At 40.9% G+C, this 23922-nt stretch overlaps 1 protein-coding gene across 1 annotated transcript in view; it reads right to left on the bottom strand.

The window, feature by feature from the left end:
• Positions 1-23603, bottom strand: part of LOC139666034 (semaphorin-5B-like) — a 60692-nt gene extending 37089 nt beyond the window's left edge. Inside the window, exons 1-9 of the mRNA XM_071545108.1 lie at positions 23459-23603; positions 15569-15668; positions 14150-14195; positions 8020-8082; positions 7570-7668; positions 5935-6148; positions 4439-4724; positions 786-921; positions 367-574 (exon numbers count right to left, since the gene is read on the bottom strand). Of these exons, the coding sequence (XP_071401209.1) occupies positions 367-574; positions 786-921; positions 4439-4724; positions 5935-6148; positions 7570-7668; positions 8020-8082; positions 14150-14195; positions 15569-15668; positions 23459-23603 (1297 nt within the window). The remainder of the gene's footprint in view (positions 1-366; positions 575-785; positions 922-4438; positions 4725-5934; positions 6149-7569; positions 7669-8019; positions 8083-14149; positions 14196-15568; positions 15669-23458) is intronic.
• Between the last annotated feature and the right edge of the window lie 319 nt (positions 23604-23922).

Here is a 23922-nt window from a genome sequence, read left to right as displayed (position 1 = left end):
AAACGCATTCATTTATGTTTATTTCCTCCCTAAAAAACCCTATACTTATATAATACTATACTTTATTTTATTTTAATGTTGTGTTCTTTGTTTGTTGTTTTATCTATTTTATTGTGTTTTTATCAATTTGTAAAGTGACCTTGAGTGTTTTGAAAGGCGCTGCAAATAAAATGTATTATTATTATTATTATTATTATAACTTCCATCAGTTTGATGCTACTTCCTATGATGTATAGTATGAATTTATGTCACTAATGATGTATGCCAGACAAAAAAAGTGAGTAAAAAAAGGTGGGTACACTGAATTTAGGTGGGTTTAGGTGGGGTTTCAAATAGCAATCCGACCAAAGTCAGTCACTTGCTCACCAGTGCCTATGTACATGACGTGATAGAGGGTGTCCCGGCCTTGCACGATGTCCACCACCAGCTTGGAGAGGCGCACGTTGTCCTGGGTGAGCAGGGGGTCGATGGTAACCGGCTGGACCACGTCGTTCATGAGGAAGAGTCGCTGGGCGTCCTGGAGGCTGCGCTCCGTCAGGTTCTCCCCAGGGCCACCCTCCTCCAGGGTGCCACACTGGAGGGAAGGGTTAGCGTCAGGTAGGAAGTGGGAAGGGAGTAGAACAGCAGTTTTCAACCATGTCCCATCGAGGCCAAAGAGTCTACGGGTTTTCATTTCAACCAAACACTACAGCAGCTGATTTCACCCTGAATATAGCCCCCATGCGAATATAGCAAATTTCAATACTATGCACTTGAAACTGGTTAAACATGGCCATGAGAGTTACCTGGAAGTTGGGTATGGGGTTGGGGGTGGAGAGCCAGGCAGTCCGGGGATTCTCCTGGTAGCGGAAAGGTCCGTTGAACGCTTGGGTGATGGCGCTCAGGTTGAAGGCACATACAGCAGAAGCCGATATACTGTTCCTGAGGGGGGGGAGTAACAGAATCAGTCAGACCTTCTCAGTTAGTTTTCAGACCTTTCATTAAACATGAAACAACACAAAAGTGTGGTCGTGGAGTGAAGTTCAGTTGTTGATGAGGGCCACCGATCACGGGAAGAAGCTTTTCTTATGTCTGGTTGTTTTAGTTCTGATTGTCCAGAATCGCTTTGCTGATGGGAGAGCTTGGAAGATATGACCAGGGTGGGAGGGGCCATGATCTTGCCTGCATGCTCTCTGGACCTGGAGTTGTAGAGGTTCTGGAGTCGTAGAGGTCCTGGAGACGTAGAGGTCCCGGAGTCGTAGAGGTTTTGGAGTCGGAGAGGTCCTGGAGACGTAGAGGTCCCGGAGTCGTAGAGGTTCTGGAGTCGTAGAGGTCCTGGAGTCGTAGAGGTCCTGGAGACGTAGAGGTCCTGGAGACGTAGAAGTCCTGGAGTTGTAGAGGTTCTGGAGATGTAGAGGTCCGGGAGATGCAGAGATCATGGAGTCACAGAGGTCCTGGAGACGTAGAGCTCCTGGAGTCATAGAGGTCCTGGAGACGTAGAGGTCCTGGAGTCGTAGAGGTCCTGGATATGTAGAGGTCCTGCATTTGTAGAAGTCCTGGAGTCGTAGAGATCCTGGAGTTGTAGAGGTCCTGGAGTCGTAGAGGTCTTGGAGTCGTAGAGGTTCTGGAGTCGTAGAGGTCCCAGAGTTGCAGAGGTCCTGGAGTCCTGGAGTCGTAGAGGTCCCAGAGTCGTAGAGGTCCTGGAGACGTAGGGGTCCTGGAGTCGTAGAGGTCCTGGAGTCGTAGAGGTCCCGGAGGATTGCAGTCGATGATCTTCGCTGCTGACCGGATGATGTATTGTAGTCTGGTCCTCGTCCTAAGCAGTTATGAAGGAGGTGAGGATGGAATCATTGATGGCTGTGTAGAACTGGACCATCACCAGCAGCAGTCATTAGTGTAGAGAGAACAGAGCAGGAGAGAGCACACAGTCCTGTGGTGCACCGGTGCTCAGAGTTAGTGTGTGTGATCTGTGCTTACCCACATCACACACTCACATGCTGTTTCCTGTCTGTCAGGAAGTCAGTGATCCATTGACAGATGGGGTCAGGCATGTTCAGCTGGGAAAGCTTGGCCTTGAGGAGCTCTGGTGTGAAGGTGTTAAATGCAGAGCTAAGGTCTGAGGCTGAGGCATTTAGAGAAAGGTCAGAGCACTCACCACTCCACCCATGCTTCCACAGCCAAGTGTTTTTTGTCTTTATACCTTGCTGACTCTCACTAAAGGAGTTCCTTTAAGGTGAAGAATGACCCATGCCAACTAGACAATGCAAAAGTAAATGCAGTGTAGCATCTTACTTTGCTCAATCAGACAATCACTGACCAGTATCTCTCAATCACTTGACCATCACAGTGCTCCAAAAAGATCAAAATGACCACTAACATAAAAGGACTGACAAAATTATATTTAAAGGACCATACTTTATTTCTCATATTTCTCTCATATTTCTCATACTATATTTCTCATATTGTGTGCCTTGAAGAATGGTTGGTAGTAATGTAAAGTATGCATGCAGTGTTGTAAATGGGTTAAAACATGCAAGATCACAAATGAAAAGCTAGCAGGGCTGAATTTTAGCCTCCTGTAATAGTGGTAAATGATCACTTGTACATGCAGAAACTTTGCTGCTTCAGGCTGTGATCATATGAGGACACTTTTTTGAACGTGCCTGTGCCTTTTTTTCAGTTATTTTCAATGGTTTGGTCCTGTGCCTGGTGCAGTCCTGAGCCAATGAAAAAGCTGCATTCTCCTGAAATCTAACGAACTCCAAACACTTTCCAAAAATTCCAAAGGTTTGTAGCTTTACATACTTTGAGATATCCACATATCTAGCCTTTTTATTGTAGTAAATGCATTGTGTTAGAAATCTCCTATCACTTGATAAATGCAGCTACGCCTGACTGATCTGAAGGCATGTGAGCTGGCTCACTCGATAACCTAGTGCAGTGATGCTCAATCTTTTTCATATCAAGGACCCCTAATTGAGTCCACATTAGAGCTACGGACCCCCATTTGATGAGATTTTGTCTCTCAAACCCAAATCTGAGAATATTTTTATTGTCAGATATGATTTTGTCTAGAATTCCATGTCTGTATTGTAGGTAGAGAGATAACAGTGAATCTATGATCAAAACAGTCATTATTCTACATTATCTAATTGTGTTAACTTCTTGCAAATGAAATAATTCTGAAATTTAACAATTCATCAATTTGCTGGGGATCCCCTGGAACTCTCTCAAGGACCCCTGGTGGTCCCCGGACCCCATGCTGAGAACCACTAACCTAGTGGCTAAAGTGCTGATAATTTACATGATTTCTGCTTAAAAATAGTCATTGTCGTATCCCCAGCTACGGTGATTTTACATGCATTTCGGTGATTTTCTTCAAAAGAAAACTTGAATTATGTAGCACTTTTCAAACAGAGGTTACAAAGTGCTTCACACATTAAAAAGAACAGACAAAACACAAGGTATTACAATACAGTACAGTGAATAGGTGCTACAGCACAGTGCAAAGCAACATCTGTGTAAGCAACAATACATACTGCAGGTGAAATCAAACAATAAAATGTAAGACGGCGAGGCCAAAGCACAGTTGTAAAAGAACACAAATAAAAGGACAGTGAAAGCGACAGAAATGAAAAACGGTAACAACCGGGGAAGACTTCTGAAAAGTACCACTGGCCTGCATTTCACAAGTGACTTCTTAAAAGCAGCAGGTACAAAGTGATACTAGCCACAGGCTGCTAAACAGCACAAGCAGTCTCTTAGGCACCTTAAGCCTCCAAGAGAGCCAAGCAAAAGCAGGTAGCCGCCAGGCAGCCCAAAGAATGTTAGACAATGCCAGGTGCCTGACAGGGAGGAAAGCAATACGGAGGCACTCTGTCAGGCAGCCAGATATGCCCATGGCCTACCAGGCAGCCAAGTAATAATAGATTGCCTTGTAGGCTGCTTACCAACGCCAGGTGCCTGACAAGAAGTCTGGTGCTCAAACTTTTTCTCTGAGGAAGCACTTTTTCATTTTCCCTGTGAGCAACTTGCACCAGTCTCACCGTTACTATAATGGTGTTTGATTGATCACATATTTATTGTAGAGTTGATCAGTACTAACCTGGTTGTCTGCCTTAACCTGAATTGATTCCAATGAGACATTTTGATCAGATTTCACACACTTATACATGAATATATTATTATCATCATACTGGGTTTAGAGAGTTTTAGCCTCCCATGATGGTCTACATGCTCTTTCAGAGGCTTTTCCACCCTAACAAGAATAGAATTCTGTGGGAAACAATAAAAATTTTGGGGGAATTTTTGGTCAGATTGAAAGATATTGAATATCTGCGAAAAAGCCAACCTTCAAACACCTATATTGGTCAAACCCTAGTGTGTGTGTGTGTGTGTGTGTGTGTGTGTTGTGACACAGAGAGGGGAACTGAAAGAGAAGTAACTTAACACCACTCACACATTGGTAGTGAAGATGCCATAGATCAGGTCCTGCTCGGGCAGGTAGAAGGTGCTCTGCAGCTCGTTGTAGTAAAAGGGGATTTCTCCAGAGCGCGAGCAGTTGAGTCGGGCCTTCATGAAGGTGGTCCAGGTGTCCTCCAGCAGGAAGCGTCCGCCTATGTCGTTCTTACAGACCCGGGCCACGCGCGAGAACACCATCTTCCCGCAGTCGTGCTCGACGGCGTTTTCCCTCAGGAAGAAGTAGGCGAAGAGACCGACCTCATAAACCGACACGAAATGAGGCTCTAGAAAACAAAACGAGGAGAGAAAAGATGAGATGCTGTAGACGTGACGAGCTCTTTCCAAAAAGCGGATAAACTCTATTGCCATAAAATAACTTGGTAACACTTTAGTTTTAGTTTAGTTTAGTTTTATTTTGCACAATTTAAGAAAATACATAAATGACAAAGATAACAAATAATATACAGTGCAGGGAGAGGCAGAAAACCCTTTACAATAAGGGTCACTAAGTTAAGGGTTATTTAATGCTTAATAAGGGTTAGTTAATGCTTAATAAGGGTTAGTTAATGATTAATAAGGGTTAACTAACCCTTAATTAACAGTTAACTAATGTGTAATTTACTAATGGTGTTCATGTTAACTAAGGTATAAATTTATACATTATTTAATAGTTTATAAAGATGACTATTAAATAATGTATAAATTAATACCTTAGTTAACGTGAACACCATTAGTAAATGATTACCAGACACATTAGTTAACTGTTAATGAAGGGTTAGTTAATGCTTATCAAGCATTAACTAACCCTTAACTTAGTGACCCTTATTGTAAAGTGTTACCAATAACTTTCAGCAGAACATTAGGGATCAAAGACTTTGGTTACTTAAACTCATATTATAAAGCTGTTAAGCTATTAAGCTATATCAGGCATGTTCAACTAAGCCTTTGTCAATGAAGCTGCTGGTGGCAGTAATGGCCAAGGGCCCTGAACAGCATTAGACTCATGCCTAGGGTTCAGTCAATAGGGGTTTTTGAAGGCCAATACCTATGCTTTTGGATTGAAGGTACCGTATAGTCGATATTTTGTGCCGATATCCAGTATCTTTAAATTTGACCATTTCCATGCCCCAAAACATTACGAAAACTCTAGTATTCACTGTCCCACAGACTTTTATTCTTGTCAGGGTGGAGAAGCCTCTGAAACAGCATTTAGACCATCAGGGGACACAAAAACTCTAAGAATAATCATTCGTACTTGTGCGGAATCCAATCAAAATGTTGCATTAGAACAGGAATATTCAACCGTGTGCCATGGAGGGCCCAGAGCATGCAGGGTTTCATTCCAACCAAACACTTCAGCAGGTGATTTCACTGATTAGTTCCTCCTCTCTGGTTGAAGCTGTGCCAATCAGTGGAATCACCTGGTGTAGTGGTGTGACTATGACTTGCAATTCGGTGTAAGAAGAAATCAGTGTGGTACTTTGTAGTCTTTACCATTGAGCCATTTGGAGTTGTACTGGGCGGTGCGTAGCGGCGGCATGTTCCCCAGGCTCCGGTAGATGACCGGGTCGCGACCGGAGAAGTCGATGACCGTGGCGGCGTACAGCTCGCCCGTCTCTATTACCATGGCGGTGGAGTTGTGGCGCGGGTCGTAGGGGCATCGGGCGACACCGTTCACTGTGTCCACGACCCGACTGATGTTACCAATCTGGGAGAGAGAGAGAGAGAGAAAAAAAGAGGTAGCGGGGGAATTCATGCTTCAAAAACAAGTGGTCCTTTAGAGGGAAAAGAACATTCTGTCTACTTCTGTTTGGGCATTTGGTTTTCACAGTGGCTTGGTTTTACATATGTTATTTTTTGCAATTTGCTCATATCCCTCCATGCAAACACAAATCACGCTGTTTTTAATGATTGGCCACTTCCCACCTCCCAATTCCGCTATCTGGGTGGAAGGATGATTGTATTCTTGAGTGCACAAATGTATTCTTAGAACATACTGTACTCCAGCCTCCAAAAGTAGCTGATTTTGTTCTGCCTTTCTATCTTTTTCTGGTTCATGCACCGTGGTTGTAAGGTGAGGTAGCGACAGCTTTATTTTGTGATTGGATCCTTGTATCAAATTCAGCTCACAAGGAAAAAAGTATGAATGGACGAACACTTCTTTCTTCCCACCAATGAGTTTGCTGGAAAGCATGAACCTACCTTTTAAATAGGAGGAGCGTACATGTCAGAAAAAATTGTATTTGAAGTAATAGTCTGTGCCATTTTCACATGGATAAATGTTTTGTTTTTGATTTGATTTTGTTACGTACTATCACTGATGGATGTAACACAAAAATGATTCAACCTATATCCAGTTCAAGAAAGCTTTTACATCTGCTGTTCTAAACACCTGGTGTCTGGCAATCTCGGAACTCATCGTCTATCGGTCTGACGACAATTAGGCTCTGGGGGCGACGGCCAATATTTGGGGGTTTCCGGTGTAGTGAGAATGGAGTTGGAGTTGAGAGACGATGTCTACGACTGGATTAAAGTGATACTTTTTGTAGGTGTTTTAGGTCCAGACGACATTTCGGCTAATCTCTATAAACAGATATCTGCATATGAGACGTCGTCTCTCAACTCCAACTCCATTCTCGCGTCTCAAGTTGCTAATCGGACTGTAAACAATGGCCGGCGCATGGAAGAGGAAGTCTTGGCCCGGATGTCCGCTGACTACACCGGAAACCCCCAAATATTGGCCGCAGCCCCCAGAGTCTAATCGTCGTCAGACCGATAGACGATGGGTTCCAAGATTGGGTGTCTGGTAGATCTTTTCTGGGAAAAATCCTCTGGCGCATAGGAAGTGATGGACTTTATGTTTCCGGTTTGTTTGGAAAAAATAGAAGAAGAACTGGGTTGTTAGCATAGGCAGCGATAGCCACCATGGCTGAACAGACAAAGAAAAGAGAAACTCAAACTGCATCAACAGAAAATCCAAGGAAGAAGACGTCACAGTACTGGAAACACTGTTTGATTAACAGGTGATCTCTGGGAAGTGCAATGCAAAAATATTATATTTATATCTATATATATCCATCTAGCTGGTAGCTTGCTTCACCACATCTCATTACAAGCTGTTGTACCAACCTGTCTGGTGGTGCAGACGGGGGTGAAGGCGTTGGTTCCACAGGTGAAGAGCTTCCTCCCACTGATCAACAAAACCCGGATGTAGTTCTGACACTCCTCCTGTGGACCGGACAAATACACCATCGCTCAATGTTGTTGTTTCATGATTTGGAATTATTCATGCTTTTACTACTGAAATTCAGTTCGGACTGGGGGTAGCCCAAAGTGCTGTGCGCTACTAAACTGAATCAATTCACTATTGGAAAGAATCAATTTCATTAAAAGAATCTTCACACGTCTTCCCACCATGACTTCTAGACTCCACTTTGTACAAAAAGTTACTAGATCCACAAAATATTGAAAATCCATGTTTTTTCATTATAAAGTGTAATGCAGTTTCAATTTGCATTTTGAATGGAGTGAACTGAGACTGAATTTGACCCCAACCCTTGATAGGATACAGCGCAGTACCTCAGTTTTCCCCTTGCTCTGACATGAGCGCCTGGTGTCGTCATCGGGTCCCCATTCTGTCGCCTTGGAAAGAGATGTATCAGTTTGGTTTTGGGAATTTCATTTTGTGAACATTAAAAACACTCTTACGCACATCCCACTACTTTGGTGCTGAGCCAAACTGTGTGTATCACAGGCATCTGGTTTGTGGAGTAATGGCTCGCAACTCTTGTCGAATGCTCCCGACAAATTTATTTAGTTACATAGACAACGTTTCGATCCCAATGGGACCTTCGTCAGGTAAACCAGAACATTGGCAGGGTGACTACACATATACCCACCATATGACTAATCAATTCCAATTGATATGCCACATTTTGGGGATATTAGCCCCTTGCTCGCCTTTGCCATTAAGTGATGAGAACATAGACACCATAATCATCCATGTGTCCCTGGTAGATTAGCTCCGGTGCTCCATGCTAACACTTTAGCACACTATGTTGAGTGATAGACTCCATGCTAACACTCTAGCATACACCATATGCTAACCAACATTTTTGTTTTTTATTTTAGAGAAAATGTTTGATCTCATACTCTTGATTCAGACCTCTAGGTGTGAGAGTCTCTAATGTGAGACTCCAGACTCTCACACCTAGAGGTCTGAATCAAGAGTATGAGATCAAACATTTTCTCTAAAATAAAAAAACAAAAATGGTGGTAGTATCATGATGGCTCTCCCTACATATATGGGTATTTTTCTAGAACCTGCCACACATACCTGTATTGTATGTTTTCCATTGTTATTTTTTCCTTATTGTGATTAGATCCAGCTGACTTTTTATAGAAGGGTTTAAGACCCAACTTCTTACATGAATTTAAGACTTCTTCTTTTCCTTAACTGAATACAAAAAAAATTTTTGAACGTAGGTTATGTAGTATTTTCTGATATATGGGATTTTGTATGTGATATTATGTTTATATATCTTATATAAATGTATTTTTGATATTTTTGAAGTATGGCTTTTGTACTACTGGTTTTTGCTCTATGTATTTGTTTTCTATGTACTTTATTGATTTGTTAAGTATTTGTGGATGTTTATCACCCTGAGCGGTTTGGGTGGTTAACCACACCTGCCACCATAGAGCTTGTCAGCCTATGGGAGTGCATGATGTATAAATATGGGCGTGGTTTCTATTTTTCAAACTTTTTTGACCTGACGAAGATCCAAGTAGGATCGAAACGTTGTCACCATTAAACTTTTGTGGCATGGAGCAAGTGTGCAGGCGTTACTCTCTTTATTCATCCACACAGTTCTTCTGATAGCCTTGCACCTACGTGATGTGCGTATAACTACTCCTTCAACTTTAACGGCCTTGGTGCCGTTCAATAATCAGTCACTCATTTGTTGTACAAAGAATTCAAAGGTGTTCCACAGATTGATTACAAAAGAGCCTGAATGAAACAGATGAAGCAAGAGTACAAAAACAGTTCAGCAGTGCAAGACAGAAAACAATCCATAAAAGCACAAAATTATATAAAAGTTATATAAAAGGGTAAAATAAATAATAGATAACAGATAAAAGAAATGTAACTTTGTTGTACTGGTCCGACTGGACCTCATAATTGCATGATAAGCATTACAAAACATGTCTAGGTGAGGAGTATGGGGGAGTAGCTGCAGGGGACTTAGCTTGATAACCATCCTCAGTATTCCTCTTTATACACATTCCTGTATGCATCCTTAGGTTTAATCTCAATTGCCACAGAGGTTTATTTCCATTGTGGGAGACATAAATGACGAGTACGAGACACGGTAAGATTTTGTCGACCTGGATCATAAACAGGCCGCCATTTCATTGCACGGCAGGAATCTGAATCAGCGATTTTAAACACGCAAGCACTTCAACTGGGAGGAAAATATTGCCACCTTGGGATAGAACAACAACGAAAATGCAGGATAAGCTTTACTCAAACCGTAAAATCCTGACAATGAATTACAATTTGGCCTCAGCTTCACCATTGGAAGATACCCAGTACAGCTATTTGACTGAGTTTGTGGTGATGATGAGCAAACCCGGGCAAAATCGTACAATTATTTTATGTGTTTGTACTTGTCATATCTATCTGATGTGTTCAATTCTGAGCCTGGCCAAGTGTCTGTCTCACCACTTAAATCAAGTTGTCTTTGAACCTAATGAATGGGGGAGATTTGTGAGGGAGGCACAGTATATTCTCAAACCACTTAGCTTCCAGGTTTTATTCCTCTCTGAATAATAAAGTACCGCTACAAGACAGTGTTAGAGAAAAGTGGGCCATGGATTTGAGAAGTGATACATACAGTGGTGGAAGAAGTACTCAGATCTTTTACTTAAGTAAAAGTAGAAATACCACAGTATATAAATACTCTGTTACAAGTAAAAGTCCTGCATTCAAAATGTTACTTAAGTAAAAGTACAAAAGTATTAGCATCAAAATGTACTTAAAGCAACAAAAGTAAAAGTACTCATTATGCAGACTGGCCCATTTCAGAATAATACAGTATATATTATATTATTGAATTATATTATATTATTATTATATAATTTATATATATATTATATTATTATAAATATTATTATTATTGAAGCATTAATGTGTAAACATCACTTTAATGTTGCAGCTGGGAAAAGGTGGGGCTGATTTCCACTACTTAATATACTGCTGGGTAGCTTACAGTAATCTATAATAATACATCACAATTTATTAGTTGATATATATTATATATATTTTGTATTAATAATCTGAATCTGCAAAGTAACTAGTTATCAAATAAATGTAGTGGAGTAAAAAGTACAATATTTCAGGTATTGGTAATACTCAAGTTAAGTACAAGTACCTCAAAATTGTACTTAAGTACAGTATTGGAGTAAATGTACTTAGTTACTTTCCACCTCTGCTGACATACTGGACACCCTCAAAGCTATAGAAAGCAGACTTGTCTAAAGATGGTAAAAAGATAATACAGGCCTGCTGCATATGATATTTAGTTTTAGTCAAAAGTTAGAACCGTTCTGGAAAAATGCTTTTGGATACTTTGGTGTAAGAACAGTTATTTTAATATTCAAGAACCCTGCATTTATAATACTGGGGAGTCATTTACCTTCAGATATTAAAAATGAGTCTCTTTTAAGAATATTTTCATTAAATGGCACTGGGAAAATTAATGCCCTCTTCAAATCAGTGAATGGCTGCAGTTGATTATAAGTGTAGCAAAGATAAAAAAAAAAAAACCCAGAAAATATGGAGTAAGTTTGAGAGCGAAAATGAGTTCATTTTATTTCATATTTATTTTTGCACTCATTTTTCCCTTCACTTCCCTTCTTTTTGCGAGCAGTGGGGTGGGACTAGGGCTGGGTATCGTTTAAAAAATTACGATACCAGTACCAATACCAGTACCTTTAAAGTGATACCGATACCAATAGAGTACTTCATTCGATACCTTTTTTTTAAGTTTTGGTGGCATCTCGGCACGCTGAACTGCCAACTCCGCGCTCGACTTCACCACCACAGACTGTATGGGTTGTAGCTGCTGCGGTAGTGGGCCAATCACACGTCACATTAAATCGAAGAACCCTTGCGGTGATTGGCTGCGAGCAAAACCATACAAATAGTCATTTTTTTCTAGATCTGTGTACAAAAAGTATCAAATGCAGGTATCGTTTGACTGGAGAAGTTTCGATACTACTTGGTACTGGGTTACTTCGGTCGATACCTTAAAGGTATCGAATACCGATACCCAGCCCTAGGTGGGACTGCCCATTACTACTTACATTACTGTGCTATGATTAGTGATTGGACCGTATATAATATTATGAAATATTATGAATATAATATTATGAAGCAGCATGTTCAGTTGACATTGCTGGGATAAATAAAGGTTAAAATAAAAAATAAAAAATTGGTAACACAATAAGGGTCACTAAGTTAAGGGTTAGTTAATACTTAATAAGCATTAACTAACCCTTAATTAACAGTTAACTGATGTGTAATTTACTAATGGTGTTCATGTTAACTAAGGTATTAATTTATACATTATTGAATAGTTTATAAAGATGACTATTAAATAATGTATTAATACCTTAGTTAACATGAACACCATTAGTAAATGATACCAGACACATTAGTTAACTGTTAATTAAGGGTTAGTTAATGCTTATTAAGCATTAACTTTAGTTAGTTAATGCTTATTAAGCATTAACTAACCCTTAACTTAGTGACCCTTATTGTAAAGTGTTACCAAAAAATTAAACAAGTGCACCTCAAATATTCTGAACTGAACCTATTGCTCAATATGGAATTTATTGCCATGGGCAGCAATATATTAAAACATAGGGAGACACCTCTGAAATTTACCCACAGCTCTTCTGTTACATTTCTGAGACTTTTCCCAGTTTCTGCCTAGTACAACCAAGAGTGTTTTACCCATGAAAATGAATAAAAAGTGTCTACTCCTCCTGAGACTATGAGATGCTTTTCCTGCTTGCCCCTGGCAACAAAGGGCCAAAGCAGACAATCCCTTTGGAAAACCCGGGCTGCACTTTGAATGAGCCGAGAAAACGCGAACTCTTGTACCCAAAATGGCATAATGGCATTGTGCACTAACGCAGCGGTTGATTAAAAGGGGGTTCGGCTTTCAGATATAGCTCTCAGTCCATTGAAAAAAACTGTGGCAAGTGTCCCACCCCCTGCCAAATATCTCCATTCATCATAGCACTGATGGATGAGTGTTGTGAGCCTGAATAGCTGATAAAATAGATCAATATTATCCGATTTAGTCAGAAGTCCTCTGAATCTGAATTCTAATTTGGGCCTTAGCTTAACAGATGCACAATGTCTACTCCTAATGATCTTACCAAAGGTCAGAGTTGCAGGATACACTTAAACCTTTTCCCTCCCCCGGCCTCCATTCTGAAGTCTTTTCATCACTGCCGGACTGGACAAGGACCGGGTTCTGTGTCCCATTCAATAGCAGGTTTTGCCTTTTGTGTTGTATTTTCTGGAGGCTCGGGATATGGGGGAGAGAGGCTTTAGACTTGCTTGAGAAATACTACAACTAATGCTTTTCACAACTCCGGAAGCAATCGAATTTTTCCTTTTTCTTCGCCATATGGGAGGCTTAAACGTCCCTCTGAAATTATATTATTTTTTATTATTTTAAAATATCCAGACATGGGCGTCAGTTGGGAATGACAAGGAGTGGCACTCTCATCGTCTAAGTTAGTCCAAATTTGATCGTGTAGATTTTTTTTATCTTTATAATACAGAGCCATGGTTGAGCAAAAATACTCAGAATGTATTTGGAAGCCAAATCTAAAAATAAATACCATCTGGGAGCATCAGGACCAGTGTTTCCATAAGATTAGTTTATAGTTTGGCTAATAATTTATCACACTGACCAAATAATATCTTGCAGTACTGCATATCCAATAAAGACAGGGAAGAAGGGAAGAAGAGAAGAGTTGCCAGATCACTTTCCTGTGTGAAAAGTGTAAATTCTACAGCTTGTTGACATTCCTCACCTCCATCCTCCTCACCCCTCCATCTTTTGTCACTCCTTCGTTACTCCCTTCCTCCCTTCCCCCCTTTCATTTCCGCTGTTTTCTCAACTGGCTCAAACTCTGGTGGTGTAGTGTTAAATAAAAAGGCGGGTAAACTATGACCACCAGTCAGTATAAGGCAAACAACCACTGATATGGAAAAAAAGATCAAATATATTGTCAGAAAATGCCTTTTTTTCCCTTAAAAGACCCTATCCTCAAATAGCTTACATTAGTGTGATGCTACTTGCAACAATTCAACCAATTCCAAAAAATTACAATATTCAGTATGTAGGTATTCAGACACTAAAACTCTTCACTGAACCCCAGGAGAGTAAGAATAAGAATACATATTCATGCATACTTACTTGTGTGGAATCTGATCAAAATGTCTCAATAGAATCAATTCAGGTTAAGGTCTTCCCATAGACAACCAGTGTAGCACTGACCTATTCTACAATAAATATGTAATCAATCAAACTGGATCATATCTGTCATATCAGAGTTGGACCACACTGACTGGACCAGATCACAGTTTTAATAAAAGGACAATACTTGGCTTGGCTGTCCTTACCTGTATGAGGGAGGCATTGCTCAGATTCAGTCTGAAAAGGTAGTTTCTGGAAAGAAGAAGGAGGCATAGGAGACATAATCATTTCAAAATGCTTAGAACTTATTTCTCATCTCATATTCAAAAACGAACCTTTTGAAGCCCATGTTCACTGAAAATAAGCCTAGATGCTAATGGTTATATAGATCCTAATGCTTTTGACATTTACATTTTAGTCATTTAGCACTCATCCAGAGCGACTTATGATTAGCGAGCAGGAGAAGAAGAAGATGAATCACTCCATATTAGCTGCGTCAGCTCTATGAGAGGACAAACAACTCTCCAATCAACACAAGTCAATAACGCTTGGGCTGATATTGCGATATTTCATGAATATCGCGATATTTCCCGTGATCTCGATATGGCATATGATATAGTAAAAAAACAAAAGTAATCATACTTGAAGTGAAAAATTTGTCTTTTTAATTCAAGCAGGTTCCCTTTTCCACAATCAGCCCGTTTTTCTGGAAATAGCAGGTCTGAGCAAATTAAACTAAATGGCCATCGTTTCCTCCAATGCTTGAATAGTAAGATCGAATTTCTAATAGTTATTATTATTAACAGCCTAGAAATGTGATAATAATAGTTACCTCCACCAAGGAGGTTATGTTTTCGGTGCCGTATGTTTGTTTGTTTGCCTGTCAGCAGGATTACGGAAAAACTACTGGCCTGATTTTCATGAGACTTGGTGGAAGGGTGTAGCATGGGCCAAGGAAGAACCCATTACATTTTGGAGCGGATCCGGATCCAACTCACAAACAAGCAATAATAGCACAAACCTTGGCGGAGGTCTGCGCTCTCCGAGTGCCCTTCTAGTTATAATTATTATTCTTAATAGCCTAGAAATTTGATGTAATTTGGAAGAAATAAATTAAAATATCCCCCCAAACCTCATTTCTCTACTGAATATAAATATAACAATATGCAAAACTGAGGCGCAGACGTGAATTTAATGTGCTATACACCTTATCAAATCTATTCACTTTATAGACACCAATACCATACTGATTGTAAATGGAAAGTGTAATCAGTGACAATTAACCGTTTGCAAGATTTCTGCCCCCCTTAGTTACTGTTGCTATGTCCAACATACTTCAAAGATGGACCATAGATGCTACAATCCGCCTCAGTGGTTCCCCAGCAACACCTTTTTACCATCTTATGTCCTTGTCAAGAGTCGAACCGTTACACCAAAAGCCGTACTCCAATATTCGGTGTCGGAGGCACGGATTGGTAGATTGGTATGTCAATCATTAGTTGACAAGTGTTGATTGGAGAGTTGTTTGTCCACTCATAAAGCTGATATGGCTCTAGGGCAGCTGGTCAAAACTATCTAAAAAGTAATAGAGCAGGTTTAAGTGGAGTGATTCCCATGAGCGTCACCTTGCTCCTACGACCAGCTGGTTTCTGGCCAGGTCCAAGGCCAGCTGGGAGAAGTCCTTCACCCCCGGACGGGAAAACTCCGACACCCACGGCCTCAACGCTGGAGGGAGTAGAGGAAGAGGAGGAGGAGGAGGAGGTGAGGGAAAGGGAGGGAGGGAGGGACGGATGGTTAGAGGAGAGGGAAAGAAGAGGAGGAAGCGGTGTGTGTGGGAGGAGAGTGGAGGGAAAAGACGAGGTAGAAAGTAGATGCGTCATGAAGGACGAACGAGGGAGAGGAGGAGGAGAGAGAAGAGGAGCAAGGGGAGAGAAAGGAGGATGAGGAGAAGAAATGAGAGGAAGAGCAGGAGGGGGGAAAAACAATGGCGTCATCCAGTGTTTGTGTGGGAATCATTCCCTACCAAATGGTATCTGGCTCACAGCTCCAGCCAGTGTTTTCACTGATGTGTCACAATTCTCTCCACTGACTCCAATGAATCACCTGATCTGGCAACCTGACAGCTCCACTATCACCCATGATGCACTGGGCCTGAGACCGGATTGCAGGCTCGATCCAAAGGCATCAAAACTCATGCTGGCCTCCGTTCGTTCATTCACTTCATTTATTTTCTTTCGCCCATCCATCCATCTGTCACTCTGACGTCACTTTGGGGGAATGATGCATCTTACCACTGTGTTTCAGCATTTTTATAATTACATTGTCTGGACCAACGGGGCGCTACAATTACAAGTCAAAATTTAAAAGTCATATCTCCCACACAGTAAGCTCGCACGTATATCCAGCTCTCATTGCTATGCAAATTTGCCTCTAAGATGTACCTAAAATGTATTTACATTGTTCCATAACAGACTTTGACCTTTTGTATATTGTCACCGACAGGCAACAGACAACCTTGTATCTCCATAACATCAACTTCTCAAGAACTGAGAAAAACAGCCTTGCTTGCTTTTAGCTTGACCTCCATGCAGTTTTGAGTTTGTCTGGTGTGTTTTGAAAAGGTTTTATAAGACCAAGAGGTCTGAGAATTTCATCAACCCATAGAGGACCATGTAATCCTTCAATTGAAGTGAAAAAAGAACATCACCAAAATTGGTTTTCACACCACAACAGCAATATACTGACTGGCCCAAAGTGTGACTGCATCATCCGTGGGGGACAACATGTTAAATGTTGCCTTGTTGAGTATTGTAGAGTTCAAATCTGCTCCCTTGCAACACTTTCACTATGAGGTGAAATCCAAACTAAGATTTTTGCTGTGCTCCCTCTTTAAAGGAATAGTTCACCCAAAAATGAAAATCCTGTCATCATCTACTGACCCTCATGCCAAATGAAACACCTTTAAGATGCTTTAGAAATGCTCTTTCTCCTTCTTTTAGTCTCATATGTCACCCGAGCTGTCAGATTGCTAAAACAAATGACTTCACCTCACATCTGTATCACACTGATAAAGGTGAAACTGTACTGACGCAGTTGGTAACAAAACACTCTCAACATGCTAATGAAGCCAGTCTGAGCCTGTGCCAGTCTGCCAAAGCCCAATGCTGTCCCAGAGGCTAAACCAAGTGCGTTTTCTCACCTGGCGTGTTCTAAGCCGTTCATTCAAACTCTGGAACGTTCATTCCTTCAGTTCGGTTAGCTTGGCCAGGTGAGAACAATGCCATTCAAATTCAGGTGGGACCAAATAACTACATCGGAACGTCTGAAAAAGCGTTTCGGTCCTCTAACAAGAGAACAAGTGCAGTTTGTCATGAGTGAGAACGTAATCCGAACCAACTACAAGAAACGACCCCAACGTCTGATAGCCAGCAGTTCCTCATGCTTGGAAAGCCTAGCATAACAGAGGTCTGGACTGATGCTCAGCTATTTCTTCATGTGTTCTTAATTGGTATGAACACCAGAGAAGGGAAATAACAATTCACTTGGAATCGGGCAGTGAGAACCGAAACGAACTTAGACCAACTGTAAGCGTGATCGCAGTCAAAAGGCCCGTTCACGCATCAGCAACTTCCCCGAGAAATCTTCCGGATATTTCTGTGTCAGGGTCATGTGTGAACAGGGATCGATATTCCGCTAACCCAACCCGACACCCCCCCCCAATAACAACAAAAGACATAAGACTTCAGGGTCCAGCGCGCAAAAGGTTACGACAATCTCACGTAAGACACTTTCACGTAGAACAAGAGACTCTGGGGTGGCGCTGCCGGAAATGTTAACAGGTTCTATGTGTGAAAGGGACTTAAAGTAATATTCCACTTAGTTTTAACATGGGGGTGACTTGGCACTTGACCATGAAAAGCAGCAGTGGTGGAAGAAGTACTCTGATCCTTTACTTACGTAAAAGTACCAATACAGCAATGTAAAAATACTCCATTACAAGTAGAAGTCCTGCATGAAAAATCCTACTTACATAAGTATTAGCAGCAAAATGTAGTTAAAGTATTACAGTAAAAGTAGTGGTTTGGACTGATATTTTATTATATATGACATCATTAGATTATTAATACTGAAGCATCAGTGTGTAAGCAGCATGTTACTGTTGTAGCTGCTGGATGTGGAGCTAGTTTGAACTATACAGTTAGCTAGTTTAGTCCAGTGGTTCCCAACCTAGGGGTCGGGCCCCTCCAAAGGGTCACCAGATAAATCTAAGGGGTCGTGAGATGATTAATGGGAGAGGAAAGAAGAAAAAACAAAGTTCTGATACACAAATCTGTTTTCAGTTTTTGGACTTTGATTATGCCTGAAATATTGGATCATTTGAACATTCATTGAAATGAATGAGGTTTAGAGGGAAAAATCACTATTTGGTGGAGCTGTTAACAACTCATAGACATCTGAAATGTGACCCCGACTACACACTGCTTTTTGGTTTAATCTTTAACAATGTGTTGTGTTTTAAAAGCTTGTTATATTATCCATTGTGTCAAATCTCCATCTGAAAAGTAACTAAAGCTGTCAAATAAATGTAGTGGAGTAGAAAGTACAATATTTCCCTCTGAAATGTAGTGGAATGGAAGTATAAAGTAGCATCAAATGGTAAAGTGCAAAAAGTAAAGTACAAGTATCTCAAAATTGTACTTAAGTACAGTACTTGAGTAAATGTACTTAGTTACTTTCCACCACTGAAAACCAGAATATAAACTACTCACCAAGATCAGATGCAACTGGACTTGGACAACATATCCTGCTTTTAAGACAATTAAGCAAGCTTAGGTCCTTCATTATTTTGCATTTTTATTCTTGGTTTACATTAAAATTAGTACTGAAAAATAAATGTAGTTCCGGTCTCCCAAACAGGGACTCTCTCTCCTAAATGGTATCGCCCCGCTATGTTCTTCACTATCAATAAAAATGATATTTGGCGAAATTATGTTCGAAAACATTGGACCCACAGTCAAAAATCACAGCAGCGAGATAGGTTGTTGAATATGTTCACAAATGTGTTAAATGTCAGTTTTAAGGCTCTATTCGTGGCCTCATTCAAATGAATGGGAAGTAAAAATCTGAACGCTGCAAACTCGTCCAGCTGCATCTGATCTTAGTGAGTAGTTTATATTCTGGTTTTCATGGCGGTCAAGTGCCGAATAACCCTAATGTTAAAACTAAGTGGAATATTGCTTTAAGGTAAACTAATGCTAGCCAAGTTCATTAGATGGACAGCCTGTGGGATGAATGTACCCAGAGAAATGATAGCATGGTTTACCACGCAAACACTTTGATCTTAATACAAGTTGACATCCAGTCAAAACAACACCGTCAAATGCCCTTGTGCAGTTTTTAGACATTGAGTGAGGCCACAGATACAGCATTCAAAACATATATTCATTTCATATATTGTAGAACAATTTCCAATTCATACTCAAGCTCAACAACCTTATTTGTATGGCTTTGTTTCTGCAATACTGCCTTTCCTCTTATATCTCAGCCCATTAAATGTCTTGAAGAATTGGCAAGAATAGTTCTAAAAAACTAACATGCTTAGACAGCCCACTGAGGATTATATTCATTCAACTGACAGTGGCACCGTCTAATGGATCCTATTGAAAGCCTTGGTGAACAAGATCAACACTTGTGAGCCCCATTAATGCTCATTTATGAGAGCTTTTTACACTGCCAGACCTTTATTATCCATATAACAAACCAAATACCCCCTCTTGCATTGCAGTAATTATGCCTCATTCATCTCCTCTTAAATGTGAAATTATACTTTAGAAGGTTATGACCACTCTAAAACGATGGTTGTGGCATTTGAAATCATATTGAACCACTATTCTCATCTCACCTCGCTCCCACTTTGAGCGGCTTTGGATGCCTGTGCCACTTTGAGTTGAGATAAAAAAAAAAAAAAAGTAAAGAAAAGAATGAGGGCAGCAAACAGAACATGAATACAAACTGTCAACTGAACAACAGTGGTGTTCCAGAGGAAGGTATAGGGTCCAAATTGCTTTTGAGCACTTCTACACTGTGGCCTGTGGCAAGGCAGTCAAAACTGACAACCATATACACAGTCATATTCACACACACACACACACACACACACAAACACTAATCTCAATGCGCAGTAGCAGAGATAACCTGGTGAAAGACGACTGACAGCTTTCTAACAACAAGTGTTACAACAAAGTGACAGTGGCAATTACTTCCTAATTCCTCGCCCTTTGACCTCCTGGGGGAATCAGAAGCTGAGGCTGACATTAGACAAAGAAATCCTGTCAAACAGTACAGCAGATGGAGGGAGACTCAGCAGAGAGATGTTGCTTTCCATTTTAAGTCAGAAGCTGGAAATTCCCAGCTGGTAGGTTGTAATTACAGAGTGCGTTCCAGTGGTCCAGCTTGGAAAAAAACAGACAGTGGGAAGTATGGGAAAGAGTGGCTGGTTTCTTTCCCCAGTGCAACAGCTAGCATAATGTCAATGATCTCTGGCAACGTTAGCAAACTAGTAACTAGAACGTTAGCAACATTTACATTTCTAATTTGTATATTTAACCATTTACCACACAGGTGTTTTGATGCATTTTTAAGTTATGCAATGCTGAAAATCAAGCTTAAAGCTGTAATACGCAACAGAGAGCAATACGACACAGAGCAGTGAAGCAGAGTCATTCCTATGTTCCCAGGGTCCTATGTTCCCGGGGTCCTATGTTCCCGGGGTCCTATGTTCCCAGGGTCCTACGTTCCCCAGATTTATATGGCACATAATGGGAACATGACAAAGGGTCCTATGTCCCCCAGTTCTAGGGTTAGGGTTAGGGTTAGGTTGGTTGCTTGTAGATATTTACCCAGAGCCCTGACCACAACTGTTTCAAAGAACAGAAGAGACCTTCAAAATCAAATAAAATGCTAACCATTGGTTTTGTTGTGTTTATATAGCTGTTTTGAAGCCTTGTTCCAATAAAAAAACTGGATAATATTTATGAAATATTTTAACTTGAAACGGGTCAAATTTGACCCAAACACAATAGGAGGGTTAATGTGTGTTAACAGAATATTGAACTGTGGAACATAGGACCCTGGGAACATAGGACCCTGGGAACATAGGACCCTGGGAACTTAGGACCCTTGGAACATAGATACGCTCCCAGTGAAGCAAAGCAAAGCAACAGTAACAATGGAGGAAAGCAGTAGGAAAAGAAAGAATAGCAAAGCTAAACAGGCTGCAGATTTCTTCAGGGCCTGTGGAGGCATTATGGATGCCGGTTAGCTTAACCTCAGTCTAGTTGTTCTTTTAAAGGATAAGTTTGGTGATTTTGGACCTATATATAATCTGTTTCTTACATACCTGTAGTATTTGGACCCACAGAGAATATTGACCTCTGAGTTAGCTGTCGGTTGAAATGGCAAGCTCCCGTTACTAGCCTCTTGCTGCTAACAATGAGTCCAAATGTGGTATGTCAAAAAATGTAATAGTACTACAGGTATGTAAGAGACAAATTATATATACCGTATTTCCTCTAATATTGGCCCGGGCCTTTATTTACCTCAACTGCAGAGGGTACCAGGCCTTTATTGGAAGCAGGCTTATATTAGAGACAGGCCTTTATTTCTAATTCCCTCTGTTTGATAAGTATATTTGCTCATATTTTAGTACGAAGCCTCCTTGTTTTCTGATCTGCTTCTGTTGGGGTTCGTTAGGTAGCCGTTTTTTTGTTACTGCAATGCATTACCGATAATTACGGTAATCGACGACGGCCGGCCGAGCCATCTTGTGGCATACTGCCATCTTGTGGCACTTGTACATTACTACAAACTACAGTTACATTATATAACAGGCACCAGGAGTTTACCGGTATCCACCGTTGTTTTTTCCTTTGTTTTTTCCCCGGCCTGTATTTGGGGCCGGCCTTTATTTATTCCTGTCGACCACGGCCCCGGCCATTATCAGAGACCCGGCTTTTAATTGACTACCGGCCACTATTAGAGGAAATACGGTAGGTCCAAAATCGCCAAACTTATGCTTTAAGGTAAACATCGACATGAGACATGACAAGAGTTGACAAGAGTCCAACTTGAAGGGCCATCAATTTGCATTTCTCCTAGTAGGAAGGCAGAATTTCCAACTTTCTGACATCTCTGGATTGCAGCAAAAGACATAAAGGATACAAGGAAAAGAAAGCTATCTCTCTCTATCTCTGTAAGTAGTTATTGTTGAAGTTGAAGCAGGCTCAGTGGGCGATAATGCTCCCTCTTTTTTTCTGTCAGTGTATGCTGTTTGAATGGCAGTAGTTTCAAAGTGCCTCTCTATCAGACTCTCGACAGTGGGGCCACTGAGGGAGAGAGAGAGGGAAGGTGATTATGAATTAGGGATGTGATAAAAGCAAGAAAGATGTGACATTCAAAACAGTCATGGGAGTTGAGCGTCCAAAATAACTTAAATTTCCCCAAAAAAGAAACCCTGAGAAAAAAAAATCACATCCCTGATGAATAAAAAGATGTGAGTGGAGCACTTCTGTCCTGTGAAGCAGAGGAAGAGGAGTATAGAGTGAGAGACGGTGTCCCAGTCTATGGTGCACTTTCAAAAAAACACAAAAAACAGCCATTCAGCATACAAAATTTGGCTGAAACATCAATTTCAAGCACTCAATCTCAAAACTACACATAGGGTAAATAGGAATTTGTCAGAGGTGTGACCAAATTAGTCTAAATGTAGAACAGCAAGTCAAGTCAGAACAAATCAAGAGTCCAGTATCAATTTAATATCTTAAAGAAAACGAAATATCTAGGACTTTTCAATGCAATATGGTTTTAATAGGATAAAAACTTGGTAAGAGCATCATGAGTTTGATTTCTATAATCAGTTTCAACTTCAGTAAATCCAATCATTCCATACAAATTCAGAAAACAAATCTCATCACTTTCACTCGAAGTGATTTACACAAACACAAGATCTTTTAAGACTTAAGAAACCTTTTCAAGTCATCAGAGTCAAGTCCCAAGTCAACAGAACCCAAGTCAAGTATCAAGTCTTCTCTTGCTGCATCAAGTCAAATCTCAAGCAATTAAAACTGTGACTCGAGTCTGACTTGAGTCCAAGTCATGTGACTGGACTCCCCACCTCTGGAATTTGTTACTTATCCTCCTACTATCCCCTTTACAGGTGGCGATAACATACATCCTGGGTAATTGGGTTGTGTTTGGATAGCGCAAAAACACATAAAATTCAAGTGTAAATGCAATGCACCTTGGTTCCATTAACTTATATTAAAGTGGGTGGAGCTTCAACCTGCAGGCAAAGGGGAATAGAGGGTCTCTCCAGGATTTCTATATTGGCTTCAAAAGGCAAGACCAGTTTTAGACTCTTGGGGTGGATGGATGGATGGATGGATGGATGGATGGATGGATGGATGGATGGATGGATGGATGGCTGGATGGAAACACACTTCGATTCATGTACTCACCTTTGTAGGAGACGGCGGGATGTTCCTTTCTATTGCAGTCTGTAGGTTTTGTATCAGGCTGCTGGGACAGACAGACGGACAGACAGACGACAAGCACAAGGCCAGAGGGGGGGAGGGGCCACGCCCCCCACCCAGACGCAACCATAGTTACAACCACATCCAGTCCTCTCTCAGGTCCTCGGGACACACCTGTGGGAGCAGAAGAGATAGCTGTCAATGAAAGCGCATGGCCAGTGAGAATCGATCACCACTGACACAATGTCAATCATCACCTGAAGTGACAACTACAACACTGATTCAGATTCAGTGATAAAGGAAAACTGTTGCCCTGCACACACTGGTAACACTTTACAATAAGGGTCACTAAGTTAAGGGTTAGTTAATGCTTAATAAGCATTAACTAACCCTTAATTAACAGTTAACTAATGTGTCTGCTAATCATTTACTAATGGTGTTCATGTTAA

The sequence above is a fragment of the Centroberyx affinis genome, unplaced genomic scaffold (genome assembly GCF_046629955.1).
Source record: "Centroberyx affinis isolate AG114_WGS23_722 - 3 ecotype Tasmania unplaced genomic scaffold, CSIRO-AGI_Caff_v1 ptg004772l_1, whole genome shotgun sequence".
Classification (NCBI taxonomy): domain Eukaryota; kingdom Metazoa; phylum Chordata; class Actinopteri; order Beryciformes; family Berycidae; genus Centroberyx; species Centroberyx affinis.
The sequence above is the reverse complement of the archived record's forward strand: the minus strand, read 5'-3'. Positions and strand labels throughout refer to the sequence as shown.